Consider the following 27803-nt stretch of genomic DNA (forward strand, 5'->3'; position numbering starts at 1 on the left):
TCAACTGTCAATGTCAAGTCAAGTGACAAAACCAAAAGTGACGTGACTAGTGAGCAGAGCAACCTCTGAAGTTATAATGTTTTGAACAACTAAATATGGACTTAACTTTCTTGATCTAAGTTACTGTTAAAATTAGCTCAACCTCAACTATAAGGTAAAACATTTCTTATCATATGATTAGGAACATTTTAATCGGGAATGTCAGCTATCATCATACCAAATTTCAACCTTGTCGGTTTAGTATTTTTCGCGTTTACTTGTCACATACATCCATCCATACATCCGTACATCCAATCTTTCTTACTTATAATATTCACAGAGGATACGCGTCCGGTAACAGGACGTTGATTAGGCGTCCGGCAGTTACTGTCATAACCTAACCTAACCAACCAAACTTGCTGATAATGAAAAAAATCAAATGAAGGTTCAATTCTCTTCATAACATAAAATTATAAATGCCAAAAATTCTAACAAAAGATGTACAGTTAAGAAGAAATTACATTCAAAGCAAAATCTGTGACAAAAAGTTAAAGAAACCGATGGGTTTCGAACCAGGGACCTCTTGGATATCAGCCGAGCACTCTATCCACTACACCACGAACAACGCTGGCCGAACATCGTATCGTTGTGGTAATGGCGTTCCGGGACCCCACAACCCGGTGATGTCACTACCGGACGCCTAATCCATGTCTGATTACCGGACGCGTATCCTCTGTCTATAATATTAGTAGGATAAGTAAACTGTTGTAATATCAGTTTGTTGGATTTTGCTTGTTTATGGATGGGTTTTTATCAAACTTGGCAAATTTATTTAACTTATTTCATAAAAAAATCACACTTCGTTACCCTCCCTGTAGGCAGCAAACCTAGGTACTCGTTAAACCCAATGTTATTGAATTAGATTGAATTGAAAATAAAGTAACACGCTTAAACTAAACGCAGATAATAAAAGTAAGTTACTCCAAGAATCAAAATGGAATCAAAACCCTCAGTTTTTAATTTATTACAAAAACTACAGAAAGGTTTTCAAAAAAGTAGTTGCACTAGCAAAACTTAAAGCTAATGATGACTTTATAAATAAGTCTAAAAATAAAAGTAAAGCATCTTGGGTAGTAGTGAAAAATGAAACAGGACTTAATAAGCAAATATCTGATTAACTTCAATAATTTTTTTATTAATATTTCTCAGTATGCTAACCAGTCAACAGATAAATCTAAAGCCATTCAGCTACTAACTAAAAATCATCCACCTTCCAAATTCACATTTAAATTTAGAAAGGTTTCAAATAACAAATTAAGAAAAGTTTTTGCATCTCTCAGTAACACTAAGTCCTCAGGTTGGGACGATATTCCTCTTTTTGTTGTTAAAAGAGTCTTGAAATTTATCGAACGTCCATTATGCCAAATAGTAAATCAGTCCCTTGACGAGGGTGTTTTTCCTGATAAGCTTAAGTTTGCTGAGATTAAACCGCTATTCAAAAAGGGTGATGTCAACGATCCTTCTAACTACCGTCCTATAGCAGTTTTGCCATGTTTTTCAAAGATTTTTGAAAAAATTGTTAAGATTCAGCTAACGGAATTTTTGGAAAGCAATAATCTAGTAAATCCGTCACAGTTTGGTTTCCGCCCAGGGCTTAGTACTGAAAAATCCATAACAAAAATAATTGACTGCATTGCGAAAGCCTTGGATGGTTCGCAGAAGACTGTGGGTGTTCTGTGTGACTTATCCAAGGCTTTTGACTGTGTGGATCATGATATACTTTTAGAAAAACTAAGTAAGCATGGAATAAAAAACACTGAATTAAAGTGGTTTGGATCCTATTTAAAAAACCAAAAACAAAGACTTATTGTACAAAAAATGCAGAGAAATTATAAATCAGAGTGGAACATAAACCACTGTGGAGTTCCTCAGGGCTCCATTCTAGGCCCTTGTTTATTTATTATATATGTTAATGATCTATGTAAAGCTACTAAGATGTCTACCTTTCAATATGCAGATGATACCGCTCTAATTTGTACAGGACAGAACAATGATATCATACAAGCCTCGATAACTCATGAATTTCAACTTCTCGGGGACTGGTTTGCAGTAAATGGTCTGTCCATGAATGTGGCAAAAACCCAACTAATTTAGTTTTCTGCATCCAATATTAACCAAGAAATCTGTTTAAATACAAACTTTAATTCAATTCACTCACAAAAATCAATAAATTATCTGGGAATTGATATTGATTCACAATTAAATTGGCAAAATCACATTAAAAACCTATCAAAAAGACTACGTTCAGCAACATTTGTTCTTACTATAATCAGGGACACTACTAATTTAAAAACACAAATAGCAGTATATCATGCATATTTTTCATCGATTATGAATTATGGAATTACTGTATGGGGCTCATCAAGTCAGGCCAAAAAAATATTTGTTCTTCAAAAAAGAGCAGTAAGAATAATGGCCAGAGTTCCCAATAGAACACATTGTAAAGATTTATTTAGGCCTATTCAGTTTAAAATTTGGACCTTTTTTAGCTCTTATCTATATAATTAATACGCTACATGAAACTTTGTCGGTTGAACTCCTCCGCCATTTCTTAACCGATTTTATCCATTGACGTCTCATTGGAAAGATCGTGTCGCGTAGATTTGCAAACTGGCCTTACATTTTTAAAAAAGTCCAATGGGCTCTGCCCCAGTGGCTTTGAAAGTTCCCATGTTATCCTTATGAAAAACATAATTGTTTACATTTTGATCAGCTGTATAATTTAATTGCTGTTATTTATTATTCAATTCAATGAAACGCATTGAGTACATTTATTTACTATTTGAGTTTGTGTAAACATAACCTCCAAGACGGATCGTGTTAGTATGGTTGTTTGTATCTTAAATTTGTGTATTTATCGTTGTTTTGTGTCGCTATGACGGATCGTGTTAGCATGATGGTAACTTAAATTTGTACATTTATCTTTTGTAAATTTATATTTTGTGTAGCAATAATTTGTTTATTTGTTGTTTTTTTTTTCTTTTAAATGCCTCCGACGCGACTACAACGAAACGTATACAGGAGGCGTAATCGTGATAACGACCGCAGCTACAGAACAGGGGCGCGTAATAGACTTAACTCATCACAGTCAGCACCTGACCCTGGACAATCTCAACTATTAGGCTACAAATGCGCCCTAACACTATCCCAAAACGACTTTTCGTTGTCAATTGGCCCTCTATCAATGACCTGTGTTGCCTGTACAGCAAAGCATTTTGAGAAGGAGAAAACCGGACGGATTGCTTTAGGTTTATCAATAACTAAGATAAACATGGTCTGAGTTATACACCGGTAATCTTTGAGTTGACTCTTTTAAACTCATTGTAAATATGACTGTTATTCGTTTTGAAATAACTTCTGTAATACTTTGCAATTGCTCGAATTCAAGCAACATGTACACTAGTATATACAAATTGGCATTAATGGTTAAAAGTGATTTCAATACATTCATGGACTGTCAACCATCTCATACACATAACACAAGATTAAAAAATATTATAAAACCGATTCAACATAGGCTTAAAATATTTCATTTATCTCCCCAGTATATAGGGCCAAAAGTTTACAATAAACTACCTGCTGGGATAAAAAACATTGCCTCAGTTTCTAAATTTAAATCATCTTTAAAAAGTTTCCTTTTGGAGAGGGCATTTTACTCACTAGAAGAATATCTTGGAGATGTGATTACAATTTGAAAGGTTTTACTTCTCCCATAGGTTTGTATTGATTGCTTTATTTGTTTTGTATTTTATAATGTAGATTTTTATCATGTAGATTTTTCAATGTATAATTTTATTAGACTTAATGGCAAATCACTCAAGAGAATTGATGTAATGTGATGATGTTAAAAAAAAAACTTTATTTGGATTAGAAACGGAAATATTGACATAGTATCAGTTTTAGTTGATTAATCAATTCCCGTACTTAGGACGGGCCAATAGCTCATCGTAATTATTTCCTATATCCATGAATGATTTCTTTTACAACCATTTATCCCCTGTAAAATATTATTACAGCATTTCACAGATATTAGAACTATAATAGATCATAAACATAAACAAATGAAGTAACTGAAAGAATCATATACTAATGAAGTTATTAACATATGGTTTGACAGAGCTACATCTATATAAATAAAATTAGAGTTTTGTCTGTACATTGCTTAGAATCATGCAGTTTTTGGTTATTTTTACGTTTCATAGCCTAAGAAAGCCGAAACGAGTCTTATCTCAATTTCTGTCAGTATGTCTGTCTGTTTGTCCATTCTGTGACACCGTCTGTAACGCCAAAATGTAATTTTACGCGGCCTACTCCTAGAAAACTAGATTACCAATCAAGGTTCTAATCATTTTTCTGTATTTACTGGGTTGGTGAGAGTGTCTTTGGCTATAAAAACATGGCCTCGCTTCATTAAAAACAAAATAACGAACCATCAAAAACCCAATTTCATTCGATTTTTGTCAAATTTTCTCCTAATGTTTACTATTACATTTTATGAAATAACGATCAGCTGTTTGGATTAGTTCTCACTTCTAGCTGTCACTGATATGTTTGCATTAAAAGTTGTTTACAAATACCGCAACCATTTCCGATCAAGTTTTGTTAGCACATCCAAACCAAGTGAGATTAAAAACGTTGTGCCTTACTCAAGCGGTTTAATTAATCGCAAGTGCAACGATTGTTCTTGAGTTTTGATAACCGGGGAAAATGCCGTGAATCAGTGTTGTATTAGTGCTGGGAAACTTACCTACATTTTTTTAATCATCGTCACTAATAGCTTACAAAAAGGTTTTCACTTATTGACGGCGCTTCAAGGACAGTTAGTTGTGTAAAGTGCAAAGTAAAAAATCACAAAATGCAGTGGGTGATCGTGGATGTTGCTGAAATCTTGGAAGATCTATCTGATTTCGCTGTCATCGTAACAGAAGTTTAACTTACAGATGTAGCTAAACTCGCTTTTCCAATGTGTCACTTTTGGTTTTTACTTACATTTTGACAACGATATCGGTACTTTTCCTACTTAGGAAGTAAAACTAAAAACGTCCAAAACCCCAGATTTGTGCATTTTTGTCACATTTCCTCCGAATGTTTCCTAGATAAATCAAATCAAATCAAATCAAATCAAATCATCTTTATTCAAACTGTACATACATACATGAATAGAGTCACAGAAATAAGAACTAACAAGTACATTATGTTTCTTATTTTAACATTATTTTATTTACATACATTGCTAAATCTATGCAATACAATCCTTTATTAATGTTGTGTATTTATGAATGTAGTTAAAACATTTTTTACTCTTTTGGTTAGTTAGTCCTACATAACAAAAGGCTAAAGACAAATTTATTAAATTCGCTCACCAGTCACTAGATCTTGCAATTTGTATTTTTTTCTTCTTTATCATTGAAATCGTTTTTGTAAATATATACCTACAACCAGCTCTAGTTTGCTGGTAGCAAATAAGCTTGATTATAGGATGGATTAATAGAGCTATAAAAAGAAATCTTCTATAGAATAACAAGTTTTATCTTGGAGATATTTTCTTACTAATTTCCTAAATCCCTTTGAGTGTATATTAGTTTTCAGATTTGATGGTAATTTATTAAGAAATTTACATCCGATTTGTGTTGCTTTCTTTGAGAAAAAAGTGAGGTTATGCCGGGGTATATCTATTTGATCTCTGTTTCTTGTGTTATATACGTGTATATCTTTGCGAAACACATACTTGAATGTTATTTTTGGCAGAGATAATGCATTCTAAAATATACTGGTCATAGACAGTTAGTATATCTAATTGTGAAAAGTGGTTTCTTACAGATGTTTTAGGTTCCAGGTTTAACATTATTCGCAAAGCCTTTTTTTGAAGTTTAAGTATTTTATCTAGGTTTTGTGCACTAGTGCCCCCATAGATTGCTAGACCATATGACAGATGTGAGTGTATATGAGCAAAATAAATACATTTTAGTGTTTCTAGATTACATAAAAATGACATTCTTTTTAAGGCGTATAATCCTGAAGAAATCTTTTTTACTAAATGAAGAACATGAAGATCCCAATTCAAATGGTTATCCACAATTAAACCTAAGAATTTTGTGAATTTTATTGTCTCTACTTGACTTTGCTCTATTGATATGGACAATTCCTGATTGTCTTTATTTTGCACTGTTGAGAAGAACATTTTATTTGTTTTTCCATGATTTAAAAATAAACTGTTTTCTGAGAAATAGGATTGAAAACATTTATTTGTTTATTACACACAATTTCAAGATCATTATAAGATTTAGATGATGTTATTAAATTTGAATCGTCAGCATACAGAACTAACTTGCTATTGCTACCTTTAAAGCTTTTTAATATAGAGGGCATTCCTTGCACATAGCACAAGAATAACAAAGGCCCAAGAATAGAGCCTTGTGGAACTCCATGTTTGATGTTTATCATTTTTGAGTTATGTTTTAAGATTTTACCAGTTGTTTCAGACACAATCTCAACATACTGTCTTCTATTAGAGAGATATGAAGAATGAAATCAATGATTCTAAGATGGAAAATTCTGTTCCAGTTGATATAAATGTTTTAAATTATAGTTTTGTAAATTCTGCTTGTTTACCACTGAATAATAACAGTTCACTTAACAGACAAAGTGCAAGGGACCCTATTGCTCTACTCTCAGCTTCAAGAAAGGTTGATACTAAATTCCAATGGTCACCAATCTCCCAATTAAATATTATAGAGTCCATTAATAGACTAAGTAGTTCTAAGGCTGAAGACTATTATGGCTTCTCCAATTATGTAATCAAAAAGATAGGCCCTCTTTTGATATATCCACTTACCATTCTATATAATATGATGATTAAACAAGAAATTTTTCCAGAATGTCTTAAAATATCAGTTACAATACCAATCTTCAAAAAAGGGGAAAAAACTGATCCAAATAATTACAGACCGATATCTCTAATCCCAATTCTTTCTAAAATATTAGAACACTGTCTACACCAACAAATTTATTCATATTTTGAAAAAAATAACTTGTTCTGTGATAGTCAGTTTGGTTTTAGATCAAATTTGTCCACAATCAAGGCCTTGGAAAATATAATCACAGATATTTTTAATGGTTGTGATGGTAAAATTAATATGTCTGCAACATTAATTGATTTGGCTAAAGCTTTTGACTCAGTCTCTCATGAAATTCTTATTAAAAAATTGGCTTTTTACGGAGTAGTTAAAAAATCATTAAATCTGTTAAGCTCATATTTAGTGAACCGTTTCCAGCTGGTGCAGGTAAATAATTCAAGATCTAATATGTTAAAAATCAAAATTGGCATACCTCAAGGATCAGTCCTTGGGCCTCTACTTTTTATTGTTTTTATTAATGATTTGCCTTGTTTTGTTCCCTGTAAAACCACTCTTTATGCTGATGATACTACATTCCTCACAAGTGGTCAAAATCTGAACAAAGCACTTGAAGAACGGGATGGGGTGTTAAAGTTGGCTGAAGAGTGGTTTCGGGGAAATGAATTAAGGATTAACAACTCAAAAACAGAAGAAATTCATTTTAACCTTAGAATAAATTCTAATGACAATAAATCAGTAAAATTGCCAGGAATCCATATTGATCAGAAGCTGAATTGGATTGAGCATACAAACTTTTTATGTAGTAAATTGGCTAGAACTGTATTTTTATTTAACAAATTAAAGAACAATGTAAGTGAACAAATTATTCTAAATTGTTACTACGCATTTTTCCATTCTCACCTACAATATGGTGTTCTCTTATGGGGTAACTCTGTAGGAGCCAAAACCGTTTTCAAATGGCAAAGGAAAGCAGTCAGGTGCATTAGAGGAACAATGCCCAGGGAAGATTGCAAAGCAGATTTTAAGGCCCTAAATATCCTAACCCTTCCATCTTTATACATTTTAAATTGCTTATTATACGTAAAAGAGAATATAGACCAGTATAGCATCCGATCTGACATACATAAACATTACACAAGAAATAGCCATCATCTCAACTTACCAATTACAAGACTTACACTTACACACAATAGCTACAAATATCTTAGTATACAATTTTTTAATAAATTGCCCCCTTCTGCAGTAACGATTCCAATAAAAAAATTCAAAACAGTCCTTCATTCATGGTTAAAATTAAAATGTTTTTACTCTGTAGATAAGTTCTTGTCCTTGGAGGTTTTAGATATAAGTTTTTAAATAATTTATTTAAGATCAAGCTTCCTGTTATTTATTATGACTATGTTTAATGCTTTAATGATAAGGTGCCATTTGACAATGTCAATTGCTTTTGTAGAGCTGAAAGACAATAAAAAGATTTGATTTGATTTGATTTGATTTGATATGATTCAAACCAATCTATATAACGATTTGTTATACCCAGATTTTGCAATTTATTTAAAAGTATTTTGTGTGATATACTGTCGAAAGCTTTTGTAAGGTCCATAAAAATACCAACTACTTTGTTTCCTTTATCAACTGCGTCAATTATAGTGTCTGTAAAATCCATTAAAGCAGTAGTTATGGACTTGCCTTTTCGAAAACCATGTTGCTCATCATCAAAGAAATCGTTATTTACTAAATGATCCACAACACGGTTGTACATTACTCTTTCATATATTTTAGATATGGAAGTCAACAAGGACACAGGTCGATATATGTACCGATTATCGTTTAGAGATTACGTAATCTTTTAAATAAATAAGAAACCTTTGTTTGGATAAAGGTGGTTTCTTCAAACTGTCATTAATATGTTAACATTAAAAGTTGCTTACAAATAATGCTATAATGGGAAATAACTTTGATTTTCAAAAACCTAAACATAAAATTAAAACCAAGGGAGATTAATAACTTTAGTACTGCACCCCATCAAGTGAAAGTTTTTTTTTAGCAAACCATAGTGAGTTTTTAAAGCTTTAAAAACTGTTGTTAACGTTATGTTACATGTTTTGTGGCCTGTGTATTTATTTATTTATATATTTAACAACGGATTAACACCTATAATACAGTTTGATTAGAAGGACAGTTTGAATTGGTCGTAAGTACTATAGTTATTTTCTTAAATGTAAACGTTGGTTTTTGGTACTGCTACTTTTCCTTTGAACCGGTGGTAGCAGTAAGAACCATTTTTACGTACTGTACAAGCACATCACTATTTACAACTAGCCTATAGTTATCGTTAGTGCTGCACCTTATTTCTTATTAAATTTAATTGATGTCTTACTGTATAATTTTTGCGTTTTCTGTCTGGACTCCAAAATGTTAGTTTATGCTATGAAAATGATAAAACATCATTGAAAGATATTTTTAGCAAACCATCATGATTTTTTAAAGCTTGGCGTTGTTAACGTATAAGTGTTTTGTGGACTGTGTATTTATTTTCTTATTTATATATTTGCCAACGGATTTAGGCCCCCAATTTTTCAGTTTGATTAGGCCTAAAAACGATTATCATAAAATTTGATGACACTATAAAAACTTTCAAATAATTGTTTAGTTTATAATGTTAAAGCGTAAGAAATCCCCTAATTCAATTCTGTATTTGTGTGTGTATGCTGTCTGTTGGTAACGCATTAATGTCCTTATTTCTCAGTGTTTCGTGGAAAAGACAACATGTTTTTAAGCATTAACATTTAGCACCTTTGTTAATGAAAATTTTAACCTGAATAAAGTGTGCAGTAGTGAGGTTGAGGAAGTATTTTAACTACTTTTAACCAGTGTGAAAAGTAACTTTCAATTACAGGCCTACCTTAGGGCTATGCCTCATATATATCTATAAAGCAATTCCTTTTATCATTAGATATAAAATATGGACTAACACGATCGGGTGACATATAATTGTGAAGCATTCGTTTTGGCTTTGAAACTGTCAGATATTGTATTTGCGAAGGTTTATATATGTATTCCTATACAGTAATAGTTTTGCCAGCATATCAGGAAATATTCATATGCAAACCAACTCCTGTTCTGAATATAAGAAGGTTTCAACTTGCTACAAGATTCCCGTACGTAGAACGGGCAAACAGCTAATTTAAGTAAATAATGTTTTCATTCAGGCTAGTAAGTGACATCATTATTTTAAATTTATAATCCTTACCCTCTCTGTTCTAATATTCGTGCAGTATTTAATATGTTTCAACCAGCTGTGTGGAATTGTGAAATCAAAATTCATTTGACAGTTCTGCTTGTTTACATTTTTAATCTTTGTAGGTTTGTTCTTTGTTACTATGGATACCATCAATTAATATTTACTTTTAAATCACTCACCTCAAATTTTTGAAAGCCCACGGGACAGAGCCCTAGGGCAATATTGAAGCGGGAATAGTTCTTTATGTATCCTCAGAGCTGTAGCTTCATTTGTGTGCGATTTGAGCCCAGTCGGTTCGGTAGTTTTTGAGATTATCTCATACAAACACACACACACACACACAGACACCACCTCTTCTTTAACAATAGTATAGATAATTTTAAACAAACACCTCACTCCGTCATGTCAGCAGGAATAGAAAATAGCAGGAGGCCTAATAATAATGTTAACATAATATTTACAAGAACTTTCAGTCTTGTTATAAAAATTTTGATGTAGATACAAACATTTTGTATGTAAAATATAACGTCAATAGTTATTATTGAGTGGTATCAAGTTGATTCACTATTCCGTAGATACCGGTATAGTAAGTAATCTATATATATAAAGCTCAAATACCCATACTACTCATTCACCAAATACCAAATACTCATTATTATTCGTGTGTGTAGGTTATATTATAATTTTCGAGTAAAGTTTGTGAGTCATGGAAATCAATGGTAAATGGTCATGGAAAGTCATGGAAATTAATGACAAATTTTTTGTGGACACCCTGGGTTCTCTTAAACGAATACGAGAGAAATTATATGTTCATGCTGCGCTGAAACGAAACAATCGCTACGAATTTCTCGGTAAAAACCTCTTGGTAAGAACCTCTCGCTAAGCAAAAATACAATCGAAACGTCTCGAGAGGTTCAAACAATCGAAACTTTTTGATTGTAACATCTCGCAATCCAGCATCACTAGTGTCTCAGTTTCCTCGTCAGGTCAATTTTTTAACTTTTTAATTATAAAATAAATGTTTTTATTGTAGGCTAAAATTAACATTTTAATAATATAAAATTATTTTTTTAAATTTTTAATTAGGCTATATAAAATGAAACTGTCATACCTAACCCAACCTAGACATCCAAATTTGCTGATAATCTATATATATAAAAAACAAGATAAAAATCAAATGAAGGATTACTATAATAAAAAAAAACAGTTCTGTTCATAAAATGAAGTTATTTAAATGCTTAAAATTCCATCAAAAGATGTACAGTTAAGAAGTAATCACATTCTAAGCTAAATCTTTGACAAAAAGTTAATGTCACCGGTGGGATTCGATTTGGATACCGGTACTGTAGGTACCTCATGGACATCAGTTGAATACGCTAACCACTACGCCACGACCACCGATGGCTTCACTTCGTATCGTTGCGGTAATGGTGTTCACTCAAGAGAAGAGTGACGTCACGCCCCCACTCCTTCGCTCATCCCGAACCAGTCTCTAAAACCAACTAACGCTATTGCCGCCAGGCTTTCCACTGTTGTGTTCCAAAGTTGCAAATTTTTCCATTATGGTCGGGGCGTCAAATCAAGGGACAGACTTATTTTGTCATGGTAGTCAGCTCTCAATGAAAACAAAATTATTATATGCTCCTTGTTTGTAAGTTTAGTAACTATTGATAACATAAAAATATGGCATTATTTATTTTGGCATGAATAAGTTAATTAGGCTAGTCCAAAAATAGTGTCAAAGTTGAAAAATCTAAGCTGATAGTCGTGAATTTCAAGACTTAAAAAATACAAAAAAATACCTAGAACCTATTTAAAAGCAAATAAATATTTGTAACATGTTGACCCCGTCCCAAAAAATATTAAAACACTTTAATATACTACAAATACAGTATCTTCAAAATAATAGGCCAGGAACATTTTCACTCGCATACAGTTTAAAACATTTTTTTCTGTAACCTTTAATAATTGTACAACAATGCTTCAATATACAAAACTATTTGTGTTTTAAGGTTTACTTGATGGCTTTAAAAATTGGGCATTTCTTTTTTAAGAAAAAAAATTGATACTAAAACTAAATTATTGAAAGTTATTAACTCCACAACACCCCTTTTTCCAATACCCGATCATGCTGATTCCAGTTGTGTACACATTCATTCTGAATTTCATCAAAATAGAGTTATTGTGTTCATGGACACATATAGCCAATTTATTCATACTAGTGGTCGTCCAGTGGTCAAAAACTCAACCAAAAATATCGTACAGGCTTCTCTATTTTTACTCTACTCTGTAATAAAACATGTAATTTCTTCCAATTGTTTTGATTTTCTGTTTATATTTTGTTGTTATTTCGTCACCAGCATGGCAACCCATAAAGCCCATTTATAATTTTTTTAAATTTAAAATTCATTTTTTGTGCTTATTTTTTAGCCCATTTTAATTTATAAAGGGATTTTGCACATCTACAGTATAATATCTTTCCAACAGTATGTGTAGATTTTCCCAGCGATGCAAACGAGCTGAGAAAAAAGGTTTTAACACGTTCGCTGCTACGGATGTTCCGGAATATCAAACGGGCCACGGCGCCAGGAGCTAGGGCTAGGAACGTTCCGGAACGTCGCCGTTCATCGATGTTTAACGTTACCATGGATCAGCCAGCTTGTCACGAGCGTCCTATATTTCTTTGCAGCTCGTGGGGACTTTTCTGACAATAAAAAATATAGTTTCCCAAAATCACTAAAAGGGTCTTTTAGAACAGGGCTTTGTCGCACCTCTTTCCTGCTATATAGCGACACTACTTTACCGACTGCAACCTGGGTAGTGCTGCTATCTATCGGAATCACTTAGTACTATGTCCAAAGCCAGTTTTATTGCAGAACATTGCCATCCAGTACAACTACTGTTGTTTTTACTGTAATTCAGTGTATCGGCAGCAATGTTTATGCAGCGGCGAGCGTTAGTTCAGCTCCTGGCGCCGTCCCGGCATCTAGCGGTCAGCAGCGAACGTGTTAAAGAAACATGCTTGCCTGTTAATAAATAGGTAACTTATTTACAGTATATAGAAATTTGAACAAAAAGTTATTTTGGCCTTTGTGGATCATAAATATAAAAAAGTAAATCAGTCTACGTAGGCCTACTAAGATCTATGTCTTTCCGTGCCTAATAATAATTAGCTTTCTTCCCTATAAGGAAATTGCGAAAAGGTGTAATTTATGGTGCACAAATGCCTCTATTAATTTCTAGGCAAAAAGAACAAAAATTGTGGCTCTTTGAGGGGAAAGATAAAAAATGTGTTTACTTAAAGACATGTTATCCAATTTCATGATGGATGAAACTGATTAAGAGGACACTTTGATATTGTTGGCATTGTAAATATCCCCTAAGCTCTACAAAACGGTTTGGAAATATGAAATTATGAAACCCTAAAAACACGGGTTGAAAACGGGAAAACCAATTTTTACCCCATAAATCCCCTTTCCCATAGTCCAACATGCTGGTTCGCGAACTCGTTTGAATAATAAACCTAGGTTTACACGTTTTTTACCAAATTTCATCAAAATTGGATCATCTTTGCTCGAGTTATCGCGCTAAAGTCCTCACATAAATATATTATATATGAATTTGTCTTTGAACGAAGGGTGTTTTTGGCATCTGGGGACATCAAAACAAAAAAGCAAATCGGTCCCGGGTCTAGGCCATACTATGAGACCTACAGTAATAGCTTATTCCCTATAGGCTATGGGAAATTCGCTAAAAGCCAATAATTATCAGTGATTGCTGTATTTGAAATGGAGTTTCATGGAACCACTTGGAGTGTCCTAGAAACGAGACAAGCCTAATTGTTGTACTGTCTTTTTGCTTCATCGACTGTGTTTGATTTCTTATTTATTTACAGAATGGCTGAACAAAATTCACCTGAGCCACCGGAATTCATCCAGTTTCTATTTTCGGATAAACCAAAGTTTGACTGTTTTTTCATTGTTGGAGAAAAGAGTTTGGTCGAACCTGTAAGTACATAACATACTTGTGTTATGCTTGGAACATTAAAATTGAGAAGGCTTGATAGGCCTAGATAAAATAACCATAGATAAAACATACTCCCTTAGTAGATTTGTCATCCTTATGGAACAGCTGAAGCCAATTTTATTGTGAGTTCTGTACGTCACACTGTAGAGGTCATGTTATGTTAACAATTTGTTTCTTGTTATTTCAGTCATTTAAAAAGTTGTTTAACCAAATAAAATGATCTAATCATAAGCAATAACTGGTCTTCTTGTTATATAACCGAACAGTAAAGCACAAATCATGAAAATAACCCTAAAGTAATATAAAAATACCCCCGCCGCAGCAAACCTGCAGACTAAGCAAATTTCCATTTGCCTGATTTGATTTTCAATTAAATCTATTCAAATACCTAACATTAGGTTTAACGAGTACCTAGGTTTGCTGCATACAGGGTAATAAAGTGCGTTTTTTAGTAAAATATTAATAGCTTAGTATAAAATAAATAGATTGGCCAAGTTTGATCAAAATATATGCATAAAAAACAAACTACAACAGTTTACTTATTCTCCATAAGAATAACATGGGATTTTTTTATTTATAATTTTCTCCGTAACCAATAACCATACAAAAACACTTCGATATACAGAATTATTTGTTTTTTTAAGCTCTTCAAATTGGTCTAGAGAAAATTTGTGAAATTTCATGTTTTGAGGGTCTAAAATGAGAAAAACCAATTTTTACCCCATAAAACCCCGTTCCCATGGTCCGATCATGCTGGTTCACGAACTCGTTTGAATAAACGTAGGTTTACACGTTTGTACCAAATTGAACCGATATCGGATCATTTTTGCTCGAGTTATCGTGCTGACGGACACATATATATATATATTATTCTGGTTTTTATTATTTCGCTTATTAATTGAAAAAGTAGCCCTAAAAAGTGAACAGAACTATAAAAAAAATATATATATATATATGAATTTGAACGGATGGTGTTTTTGGCTTTTGGGACATCAAAATGAAAAAGTAAATCGGTCCTGGGACTAAGTCTTACCATGAGACCTACGGTAATAGCTTATTCCCTATAGGGAAATTCGCTAAAAATGTTGTATACACTAGCAATCAGTGTTGACGTACATAAACTAGACATGAAAAATAACCTTGAGAATTGACAATGCGATGAGAAGTCTACTTGTATTGCTTAGTCCATGCTTCAACTGAAATTGAGTAGGGCCTACCGCTTTTTCAAACTAACTTAACTGGTACCGAAAGTTGATCAGATTTACAGGAATTTTGAATGAGGAGACTTTGTTAATAATTGGTTGTGATCGTGGTTGATGCTTGTATATAGCTCCCATCGCAAAAGATGTTAGCATTGTGGTCGTGATAAAAACATTTTAAAATAGGCAACAACACAGACTAAAGATTCAACTAACCTTAATTTATTTATAATTTAAAATCTGGAATAATTCTGAAACCCCCTTAAGCTGTAATGTACAGATATTGAACTACATAGACAACATTTTCACTAGACTAGTGTCTTGTAGGGGCAATAGCCCCTATATATATTCTAGTAATTATGTTGTACAAATTATTAGTCTCATGGGTTATCCTACCTTAAGTTATCACTTAACATTTTTGTATATTATGATATGTAAAATAGTTATTACATACCTGCATAATGCATTTTGATGTCTGCTCTGTTTAAAATAAAAATTCCAAAGGACATGCGGTGTGTTTATAATATAAACTTTCTAATCATAATACAACTAAGGAACATTTTCCAATATCAATCTTCATGACTATTAATTAAATCTATCTAGATTTCTTTAAATATAGACAAATTAAAACACATAGAGATAATGTCATCATCCAAATTGTAAAATGCTGATTCTATAACAAAATCTCTCTGAAAACAACATTTGTTGTATAGTATCCATTTTGGTCGATTCCTTGGTCTTTATTTGGTTCCAGCCCTATTTTAACATCATCTGGCCTCTTTCCCCATCTAAAAGCAACATAAAGTTGACCATGGGTAAACACTGGGTTTTTAAATAAATGCCAACTTTTATGAAGGTTTGGCCTTGCGCCACAATTTCACCAAATCAAATTGCGCAATGCACCACCATGAAAGTACCCATCGTTCATTGGTCCTATGCTGTGCAATGGAATTTCATTTAAAAGTGGTAATCTATACAAAGGAATAAATTTATGTTCATCCGATACTCATTTATTCTTCTTCCATTAATATGGTGCCAAATCTGGCGCCTGCTGTTCTCATTTTGAGGAACAATACCTCTGCGTGGTGGTCTTCCAACATTATACATTATTACTGTGCAAATAAGAACAATCCATTGTAAAGTATTAAGTTTAAAAGTATAAAATTGTTTGTTCAAAAGATTTTATCTAATTTTCACTTTATGTTGTACTACTTCACTATCAATTTTACAATAACAAAATAATCCACATTCAGGTGTGGTTAAAATTTTTCCAATTTATATAATCACAGCTGTGTTTACACTAAATAGAAAGACATAAAATCAGATTCCCATGTTATTTAAATGTGAATTATTTTATTCCGTAAAAACCTTTTGGTGTATAATTAAGAATAATGAATAATTTTCCTCAAAACTTCATAACCAGACCTTTAAAATGAGACCTATCACAGCTTTCTACGCCCTCCCGTTCGCTCATAATTTCATTGTAAAATTTTGGGCTTACGGAATTAGATATATAGATTGGACTTGTTGAAATTAGATTAACTTGATGAGTAAAATGGATTTATAGGCTATTATTCAGATGAAGCTACAAATTGTCAGATGAATGGACTGTAAAAAAAATACAACCGACTTCAAATGCTCTAAAAAGAATGAAATAATTTCAATAAAGTAAACTTTTTTAGTCAAGCTCACGTATTTCAAGTCGGCGCGGCTCTATAATGATTTTTGATACAACATTTAAAGAGGATGTTTACATTGGATGTGACTATCTATATAAATAAAATTAGAGTTTTGTCTGTACATTGCTCAGAATCATAAATTTTTAGGTTATTTTAACGTTTTATACATTAAAGAAGCCGAAACAAGTCTCATCTAAATTTCTGTCTGTCTGTCTGTCTGTCTGTAACACTCAAGATGGCATTTTACGCAATCTTCTCCAGGAAAACGAGAGTACCTATCAAGATCCAAGTCATTTTAATGTATTCACTGGATTGGCGAGAGTGTCTTTAGCCATTAAAATATGGCCTCACTACTTTGTAAATAAAATTACGCACGTTCAAAAATGCAGTTTTGTGCAATCTTTGTCAAGTTTTCGTCCAATTTTTATCACATAATCATCTATGAAAAAACGAACAGCTGTTTGGATCAAGATTATTTTTTCTAGCTGTCACTGATATGTTTACAAATGTTGTTTACAAATACCGCAACTATTTCCTATCACGTTTTGAAGGCAAGTCCCGTCCAAGTTAGATTAAAAACGTCTTTCTTACATAAAGGATTTAATTAATCGCAAGTGGAATAATATAGTGTAACCGTCAATTAAATTAAATAACTAGGCATCAATTAGGTCAGGAACCAGAGATTCTCTGTGTATAAAATTGTTCTTGAGTTTTGATAACCAGAAAGAAGACATTGAATCAGTGTTGTATACGGCTGGGAAACTTAAATTTATTAATGATCGTTGCCAATAGCTTAGAAACAAGGTTCCACTCATTGACGGCGCTTCAATGGCGGTTGTGTAAAGTGTAAAGTAAAAAATCACAACTGCAGTGGGTGATTGTAACAGAGCTTTACGGATGATGCTAAACTCGATTTTCCAATGTGTCACTTTCTGTTCCTACCATTGACTATATATAGTCAATAGATCCTACTCACCGTGTGATGCAATCGCTGGACCATACAGCCAATAGGCCCATAGCCCATCTCTTGGGTACGTACGCCTACCCAATTATTTCAAACTTATAACAACCTTTTTGACGACGATCCTTGATACCGGTACTTTTCCCTAGAATACATGGCCTACCTACTTAAGAAATAAAATTACAAACGTCCAAAAACCTAACGTTGTGTGATTTTTGCATCGATCTCTATTATTACAATTGTAATAATAATAGAGATCGATGGATTTTTATCACATTTCCTTCTAGTGTTAATAGATGTACCAATCATTGTTTAGGGAATAAGTAATCCATTAAATACCGTAACAGAAAGTTGTTGTATAAGGTTATTTTTTTTTTTTTCAAACTGACACCGATAAGTTTACATTAAGAGTTGTTTACAAATAAAGCAATTAATGGGAAATAACTTTGATTGCCGATAACTTTTTATGAGAAAATCCAAAACCAAGAGATCAATAACCTCGGGACTTGATTAACGCATATAATTGGTCGGATGTACTATAGTTATAGTTCTTAACTGTAAACGTTGGTTTTTGGTAATGGTTCTTTTACTTTGAACCGTTGGTAGCAGCAAGAATCATTTTTACGTACCAACACTTCACTGTAATTTACAAATTAGTTATCGTTGGTGTTGCACCTTATTTATTACAGGCTATTCAATTTAATTGATGTTTTAACTGTATAAGTTTTGCTTTTTCTGTCTGGATTCCAAAATGTTAGTTTATGCTAAGAAAACGATAACGCATTTTAGTAAAACATTTTAACATTTATTCAGTAAACCATCATGAATTTTTCAAACGCTTTAAACGTTGTTTATGTATCAATAGTTCGTGGCCTATTTTGGTAATATTTATTATAAATTACCAATCTAAATCGTCTATAGTACTTCATTTCATATAGCAAGCCGATTCATGTAGCATTTCGACAGGATTTCGCGTCATCTTCGGTCCAAGCAAATATAAATTGTTATGATAAAATTTTATGACATTAACAAAGATTTCAAATACTAATTTTATATGTACTTTGTTATGCTTAAAGCGTAGCAAATTCCCTAATTAAGTTATGTATTTTTGTGGGTGTTGGTAACGCATTAATGTCCTTATTTCTCAGTGGTTCACGGTAAGGACAAGAACACCTTTATAATGAAAAAGTCAACCCGAATAAAGTGTTAAATTGTGAGGTTGAGGTAGTACCTTAAAAACTTTTTTAACCATTGTGGAAAGTAACTTTCAATTATAGGATCTTAGGGCTATGCCTTATAGATCTATAAAGCATTTTTTAGTTTAATCATTGCATTTAACATATAATGGACCAACAAGATCCGGGTGACATTTTATTGCGAAGCATTAGTTTTGGCTTGAAACTGTCAGATACTGTATTTGCGACGGTTTATATAGAATAGTTTTGTCAGCATATCTGAAAGTATGCAAACCAACTGCTGTGCTTAATATAAGAAGGTTTTAACTGACTACGATAAGATCCCCGTGCGTAGAACGGGCACACAGCTAGTCTATAACTAAAGGTGTTAATCTGCATGTCTTTTTCATAGGGTGTTATTTTATTACTGTAACCAAAGATCGGCAGATACAATCATAACTTTTTTGAAATAAGATAATAAATTATAATCTTATAGTGATATTAACGTGTATCTTTAAAAAGATTATAATGCATTTAAATAACTTGGAAAAGTAACGTTTTAATATTTAACTAGCTTCTTTTCCCAATCATAATATCAAAAATAAATCAGTTTCCTATTCATATAGAACATTTATGTGTGTTATTTTCATAGTGCATTCATTCTGATGTAAACATAAAATACAAGAAAATACTTCATTTATTGATTTTCAAAATACACTCTCAATCTTTTATTTTATTCATATTTGCAGTTAGAGCCGCGCCGACTTGAAATACATGAGCTTGACTAATAAAAAAGTTTACTTTATTGAAATTATTTCATTCTTTTTAGAGCGTTTGAAGTCGGTTGTATTTTTTTTACAAAAATAAATTATTTTATGATTTTTAGTGACTGTATAATTTGTTATATATACTGATTACTTGAGGTTTTTTCGATAAGCAAAACTGTTTGAACCAATCAAAAGTGCCACAGAACAATCATTATCTTAAAACTGATTGAGTCACCTGTTCAGGTTACATAATCAATGGGTATAAAAATTAACATTTTTAGATTTCCCCTAAAAAACAAAGAGTTGTCCATTATGTTAGGCCTAATGAAAAACTTAATGTCTTTCCTAGAGACATTGAAATGCCAGACATTATCTTTTTGTACTACTACATTATAAAAAGAAATACAGTAATGTCTCAAGCCTTTTGGAACAATATAAAAGTTATTCCTCAGCCACCAGCACTAAAAAATCTCTCAAAAGTAGAAAATTGGTTGTTATCACACATGTACCTTTGTAAAATATGTATATGAAAGACTGGTTCAGCTAAAAGTGGTGTAAGGGGTACCTAAGTGGTTTTGTTTGATCAAGATGTAGTGGAACTCGAAATTGCAAATCAGTTTCCTCTAGGACTTTACGAAGCAGGCATAATAGTATTGATATGATATAGTACATAGTTGGAGAATATTAATAAACATTCCACATCTGCAAATGCATGTTTAGTAAACATGCATTTGCAGATGTGGAATGATTGTTTAGTAATTAAAATATTTAACACTTTTAAGACGATTGACGATTATGCACTCACACTTCTTAGGTCCTATAAGGAATAATTGCATTTTATTTATATTTGGACCTCTTTTACAAATGCTTTGGTTTTCACAATACACCTTTATTTGTCAATATCATACAGCTATTCAGCAGGGTTTTTATAAGTCAGAATATTCAATACTCAAAACAGAATTATACACAAATCCGGTCAAACGTTGAAATACCTTTTTTATAGTAACCAACAAAACGAAATTCATTTTTTCAATGTAATTTATTTAGGCACCATGGCAAGAAATAGTTTATTAACCAATATGAAGCAACTGTTTCATAAAGAACTGTCTGTAGCTTCATTTAAATGGTTTCAACTAACAGCTGTAGGAATATTATTATTATTTATTGACTTCTCTGCACAAATATAAACAAAATAAATGTTGAATATTTGAGGTTTTCAGCATTTTTCACCGAAACAAATATTAGCCTACACTTAAACATAATGCTATATATGGTACCAAATAGAAACTCTCCTGGTTATTTTGGTGGTGGAACCACGCTGATCGGTAAAAGAATGGCAGAGAAATTGGTGAACATACATAGAAAAAAAACATCGCCACAGACAAATTGAGAACCTCCTCCTTTTGTTGGTAGTGGGGAAGTCGGTTAAAAATGGATTTATAGGCTATTCCTCAGATGAAGCTACAAATGTTCAGATGAATGGACTGGCAGAAAAAGTGTTAAACACATGTTACAGTATAGTTTGATTGCAGGAGAGGATTGGAGCAGTGAAGCTAATGTTAATGGCTCACAGTCCTGTGTTCAGGTTAGAACTGGAGGATAGTGGTCTGAGAGAGAAGAATGATGTTCCCTTAAAAGACATGTACCCTGACACCTTCAGAAACGTACTCAAGTAAGTAAAATGTTCTTTTGTATCTCCCAACTCTAATTTATTTTAGTGTATTCTAATTGTCTTTACATTCAAGGTTGATTGATTATAACACTTCTTATAAGTGTTTAGAAGAATGGCCTTGGATTTTCCATTAGAGTTAAATAACATTTAATTTATTTTCACTTAACAATGGTACTTAATGCCATGAGTTATCAAGAGTCCATTCCGTAATGTTCCATAGGTTTGTTAGGGACATAAGTAAGAAAAAAATTCCCTCACATAGAAGTTGGAGGGGAGCGCAATATCCCTCTGGCCCATAGTGTGTCACAATCAAATCGCAGTAATGTCCAAAACTAAATTACAAATTAAACTTAACTTAATATTTATTTTTTAAATATTCTAAATTATTTCAGGTATATGTACGGGTATGATATCATTGGAGATTTGGAATTTAATGAGGCGGACAACATGTTCTATGTTGCTGAGAAGTATATGATGCCCAGACTGAAGAATAAGTTGGCTCTGAGGTTGACGACACTTCTGACCCCAGAAAACGTCTGCTCACTGTTGAATAACCCAGCGTGTCGAGATCAACTTGAGCTCAACTCTCACATCACTCAGGTAATAAGTAGACAAATAGTTGGGTTTTGCAGGTTACACTCTGGTGTCGCAGACCTCATGTCTACACTTTTTGTTTCCAAGCACGTTATACCTGAAACCAACCAGTGTTAGCTAATCAGAGCTCAATCTCTTTGACAGATGTTGAAGACATCATCTCTGTATCGGACATGTGTTCCACAAGGCCAGTTTGGTGCGACATGTCATCCCCCAAGCAACGTCGTTAGTCAGCTGAGCAGACTACAAATTTTTGAGTGGTTTATTGAGCATAGTGTATTGTTTCATTCTTAAATATTCATGAAACTTTTGTGGCCGTTAGTTCAGAAGATGGGTTGTCACAAACAAACTTGATAATTCCCTGCTTGCTTTCCAGTACAGGTTAATTTAAACCCCTCCTATTCTTCTAGTTTTAAATTCACATTTAGACCCTATACACAATCTGCATTGTATTTTGATAAGTGCAAATAACAACAATAATTACTCAACTCCTGATGACATTTTGTACTCAATTTACTACAGTGCATAAGGAGTAATGTCTCAAACAAAAGGCAGGCCTAAAATACGCCAGAGACATGCACACCACATTCAATACTTGATCCATCATATGAAACAAGACGTAATGTATGAACAACCAAGGTACCAGCTTGTCACCCACCTTTAGAATGTAAGCAAAAATATTTTACCAAGTCTGCTCTTTAGTGAACAACCTATGAAATTCAAAACTGCGACATTTTCTTTACAATTTTTTTCAGATCCTGCGATATGAGACGGACAAAGTGCTGGCAAGTCCACAGTTCTTGGAGGTCTGTGCAGAAGGATTCATCACAATGTTGGAGCAGGATGGACTCACAGTCGCAGAGATTGAGTTGTGGAGAGCTGCTGTAAAGTGGGCCAAACACAAAGGTGGGCCAAATACATGTTATTTTCACTTGCCACTTTTATATATCTACACAAGATTATTTTAGAATTATGACCCTAAAGTAAAATACCCCCGCCGCAGCAAACCTGCAGATTAAGCGAATTTCCATTTCCCTGAATGGTTTTACACTAAAATGTCTCTTTAAAAATATCACATTTATTCCCTATTTAAATAGAATCAGTTTAAAACATACTTAGGTTTGCTGCAACAGGGAGGGTAAAAGTGTTTTTTATGTAAAATGTTAATAGTTAGTAAGAAATAAAAACATTTTCTAAATTTGGGCAAAATATGTTTATAAACAAGCAAACTACAACAGTTTACTTATTCTCCATAAGAATAACATGGGAATTTTAAATTTACAATTTTTTTGAATTTTCTCCGTAACCATTAGGCGCATTATAACGCTTCAATATACTAAATTATTTGTTTTTTTAAGCTCTACAAAATAGTTTCGAAAGAAATTGCAAAATTTTATGTTTTTTGGGTCAAAAATGGGAAAAACCCATTTTTACCCCATTAAAGCCCCCATAAATTCCCGTTCCCATGGTCCGATCATGCTGGTTCGCGAACTCGTTCGAATAAACGTAGGTTTACATGTTTGTACCAAATTTCATCAAAATCGGATCATTTTTGCTCGAGTTATCGTGCTAACGGACACATATATATATATATAAATATATATATGAATTTGAACGGGTGGTGTTTTTGACCTCTAGGGACCTCAAAACGAAAAAAAAAATCGGTCCCTTGTCCAGGTCTTACCGTGAGTACTACGGTAATAGCTTATTCCCTATATGGGAAATTCGCTAAAAACACCAACATTGTAATTTGGTGTAATGAGGGAAGATCACAATGTTCCGTGTAAGGGAAGGTGTTGATTTCACCATAAGATATTGTTACTGTATCCTCATTGTCATTATAAGAAATTTTTACTACACTACTCTAAAATGACCTGTTTTCGTTACATGTTAATCACCTGCGAAAATTCATCATTACATTGTTTACTATGACAAAAGAATGTTTTTTTTTACTTTACAATCTGTTCTATGACAAATATGAACAATAAGTAAATATTATGAAACAAGTAACGTTCGGGATACTATAAAATAGCTGCTAATCACTGTCAACATCAATTATTTGGAGACGAGACGAAACACTTACAATAATCAAAAGGACAGATCCGGAATTGAATTTCTTTTAAGTCTGTAAATTGTGTCAGTGTTGAAGACCAAGTTCAATGCCAAATGATTTGGATGAGATTCTAATTTTGAAATATATTTCTCACTTAACTTCGTTATTTCTTCTTTGATTGTAGGTACCATAAGGTCTTCATGCAGTGTTCTGTTACTTACGTATCAAAGCGCGTTGGTTATCGTCCTCAGTAATTTGGATTGGTATCGTTGGATTAGGCCTATATCTATATTTGACGCACTCGCCGATCCCCTAAGTTGCACTCCGTATGTCCATATCGGTTTCAATATTGTTTTATACAGTAATAATTTATTTTCCAGACTGAGTTTTTATTTCTGTCCAAAGAGCCAATTTAACTGGTTTCTTTTTAAATTTAATTGCTGACGTTTTCTCCAAATATGAGTTTTCCATGTTAGCTTTGAATCTAAATGGATACTTAAGTATTTAACCTCAGTTATTTCAGGATGTTGCATATTGTTTATTCTGACAGGAGGACAAGCATTTTGATTTGAGTAAAAGAAAGGTGAACAGATTTAGTTTCATTAATAATGAAATGAATTAATAATGAATGTCCATGTGTTAAACCAATCAGTTATTATATTCAGGGTTTGCTGTAAATTTTGAGAAGCTTGAATTGGATCATGACGAACAGATAAAATTGCAGTTTCATCCGCAAATGTAGCAATTTCTACAAACTCATTTTCATCATTCGAAAATGCATCATTACATTGTTTACTACGGCAAAAGAATGTTTAGTTTACTATACGAAAGTAATGTTTACTATCTTTTTTGGATTTTGCTGACGTAAACAAACAAAGATTTGTTATTGTTTTGTCAACTCTAGTTTAATTTTCAACAACTCAAACTGTACAACCAAAGTAAATATTAACTTGAAATTGAAGTTATAACCTGAAAATGCTACGAGTTTTGTAATGTTCAAGAAAGTAATTAGGCCTAGTCTTTGTAGTAACAAAAAGTAACGTTCAAAACACAAGTGAAAGTGGGTCTATTTTATTCTCGACCATTTAAAGTGCTCAATAAATCTTGCACTTCAAACATGGCCTCAGAAATTTAATGACTCACTTTCTACTCTTGCTATAAAGTATACTAATGTTATTCGATGCACTGGATTGGTTGGTGCTTTAGGATGGATGGTTGGTAGTGTTAGTAATATCAATAATTGGGTCATAATTAATTATCAATGTTAACCAGGGTGTCTAGTAGTCGGGAAAAACGGGAAATTCAGGAATTGGTATTGAATTTCAAAATGGTCTTGACAAGTCGGAATTTAGTCTTTATTTTTGATATCAAAGTCGGGAATTTCCATGATTTTGTTTCCGTGATCACGGACGACGACAATAACGTTTCTAAGACCGATTTTTACCTTAATTGAAAAACACCCCATTATCTTAATAATACTTTATGACATAAAGACAGTGGTTGGTGTAGTATAACCAAATTATTTAGAAAATTTGGTTGAACTATAAAAATATTGGTAAGTTACCGGTATCAGGAATTGAGAATCGATACATTTTGGTATCAACACATTACTAATTGTTGAAAAACTAGTCTTAAAAAAATCTGGAATTAGTCTTGAAAATTCTGGAATTAGTCTTGAGTTTTAAAATAGAAATAAACTAGACACCCTGGTAACATTAATGTAGAAATGTGGCATGTTCTCTCTTCTACAGTGCTCATTTTGTGTAGCATTGTATAGTGGTTGTATGGGAGTTTAATATAATAATAGAATGTATATTTTGGGATTGAGATTTGCAACAGATTAGTATAGAACCTACATGCATATTTTTATTGTTCAACATTTGTACCAGTAAATAACCAAAAAGTTTTCTTTGAGGGGATAGCAGGCTTACCTGAATAGAAAAGAGTCATTACTGGCACAAACAAACAATAAAATTACACTATAGTCAACATTCACAGTTCCAGCAGGGGGGATTGGAGATGGACCCCCTCCGAAATATCAGGTGTACCCCTCTCCTTGCATAATGTACTAAGCAATATTTTAGTAGGCTTAGAATTGTTCTCCAAAATTAAATATGCCACTTACCAAATGATTGTGAAATATTCTTTTACAGTGTAAATTTGGTATTTTTATTTTGTCAAGATTGACTCTTTTCGATTTAGATAAGCCTAGTATCCCCACAAATATCCCTAGAACATGGGATTGTGTTGTATTATCACTAACAACAAATAACTGTTACAGTTGACAGTGAAGATGGGCAAGTATTGAGACAACAGCTTTCTGGAATCTCAGAACATTTGAGGATTTGCACTTTGAATTATGAACAGTTCTGGAATGAAGTGACTCCTACAAAAATACTGAACAATAACGAATTGCTACTCGTGGCAGAATCTATTGGGAAGAAGGAAAAGATAGAAGAAACGATCATGTTCAACAATAAGTTGGAACCCAGGAAAAGATTGTGCAAGGATATAAGACAGTGCAAACGATTTAAGTCAGACTCTAGTGTACAGGAACTCAAACTGACCAACCTTTCAGGAGAAGAGTGTAATAGTCAATGTAACTTTGACATTCGCACCAAACAGTCTGCTGTAGAGCTGTTGCCATTGGTTTGTATGACACCAAAACGAGAGAGAATGGATCCTCCAGGCTGGCTATGGCGTGTCAATGGGACAGTCAAAATAAGAAAGTATACAGGTCCAGATTCATACCATATTACTGACCCTCTTACTAAGTTCACTTTCTGCAAGGAAGTAGAGTATGGCCAAAAATTTGAGGTTCCATTCACTAATGATGGGTATAATGTGGTCTTGTTACCGAACAGTAAGTATCAAATTAATGTAAGCTTTGCACAAAACGTTCTACTCTCAAAGTATGAGTGGTATCCAATCCATGAGAATGAACATTTGCTGCTTGAATGCAAGGATCGTTTGAAGTTTTTTTGTTCACAAAGCCTGTACTATAGACTGGAAGATAATTGAGGATTGGCAATGTTCTTAGTGACGTACTCAGCTATAATCAGCAGTCACTTTCCTACATCAAACATTCCAATGACCTTTATTATTTTATGATATTGTACAATGTTAAAGTTGTAATTAAATGCTTTGCCTTTACATAGTACCAATTTAATATGTTTTATTTGTTTCTTTCCTTCAATCTAACAAAAATACGAGTCTTGCTGATTCAAATTTGATTGGGACCAGACTGTGTTTGGATCAGTTAGAAAATGCAATAAAGTTGCATATAAAAATGTAGTTTTATGATTGTAGAAGGCCATGTATTCCTCTCTCGATCACAATATTTTGATCATTTTCTGAAATCACGTTTATGCTAATTGACAACCTTAAAGAAAACTAACTAAACACAGTTAACAAAAAAACGTACACAAATGCACAGCAATGCCCCATTGGCAGTCGTTCCAAATTTCTTGGTTACATACCAAATTCACACATAATTGCAGGTTATCCGTTACTGTGGATTAGTAGTGTGGTTAGTAT

At 32.9% G+C, this 27803-nt stretch overlaps 1 protein-coding gene across 1 annotated transcript; it reads left to right on the forward strand.

Moving 5' to 3' along the window:
* On the forward strand, positions 1-27430 carry LOC128989780 (BTB/POZ domain-containing protein 6-like). Its single transcript, XM_054411825.1, has 6 exons — positions 1-154; positions 14036-14147; positions 21480-21619; positions 22012-22219; positions 22969-23119; positions 26548-27430. The coding sequence occupies exons 2-6, from the start codon at positions 14037-14039 to the stop codon at positions 27285-27287; spliced, it is 1350 nt and encodes a 449-aa protein (XP_054267800.1). The 5' UTR covers positions 1-154; position 14036; the 3' UTR covers positions 27288-27430.
* Positions 27431-27803: the final 373 nt, after the last annotated feature.

Source organism: Macrosteles quadrilineatus, unplaced genomic scaffold (genome assembly GCF_028750875.1).
Source record: "Macrosteles quadrilineatus isolate MER2022 unplaced genomic scaffold, UCM_ALF_1.0 Scaffold_3__2_contigs__length_128488019, whole genome shotgun sequence".
Taxonomy (NCBI): Eukaryota; Metazoa; Arthropoda; class Insecta; order Hemiptera; family Cicadellidae; genus Macrosteles; species Macrosteles quadrilineatus.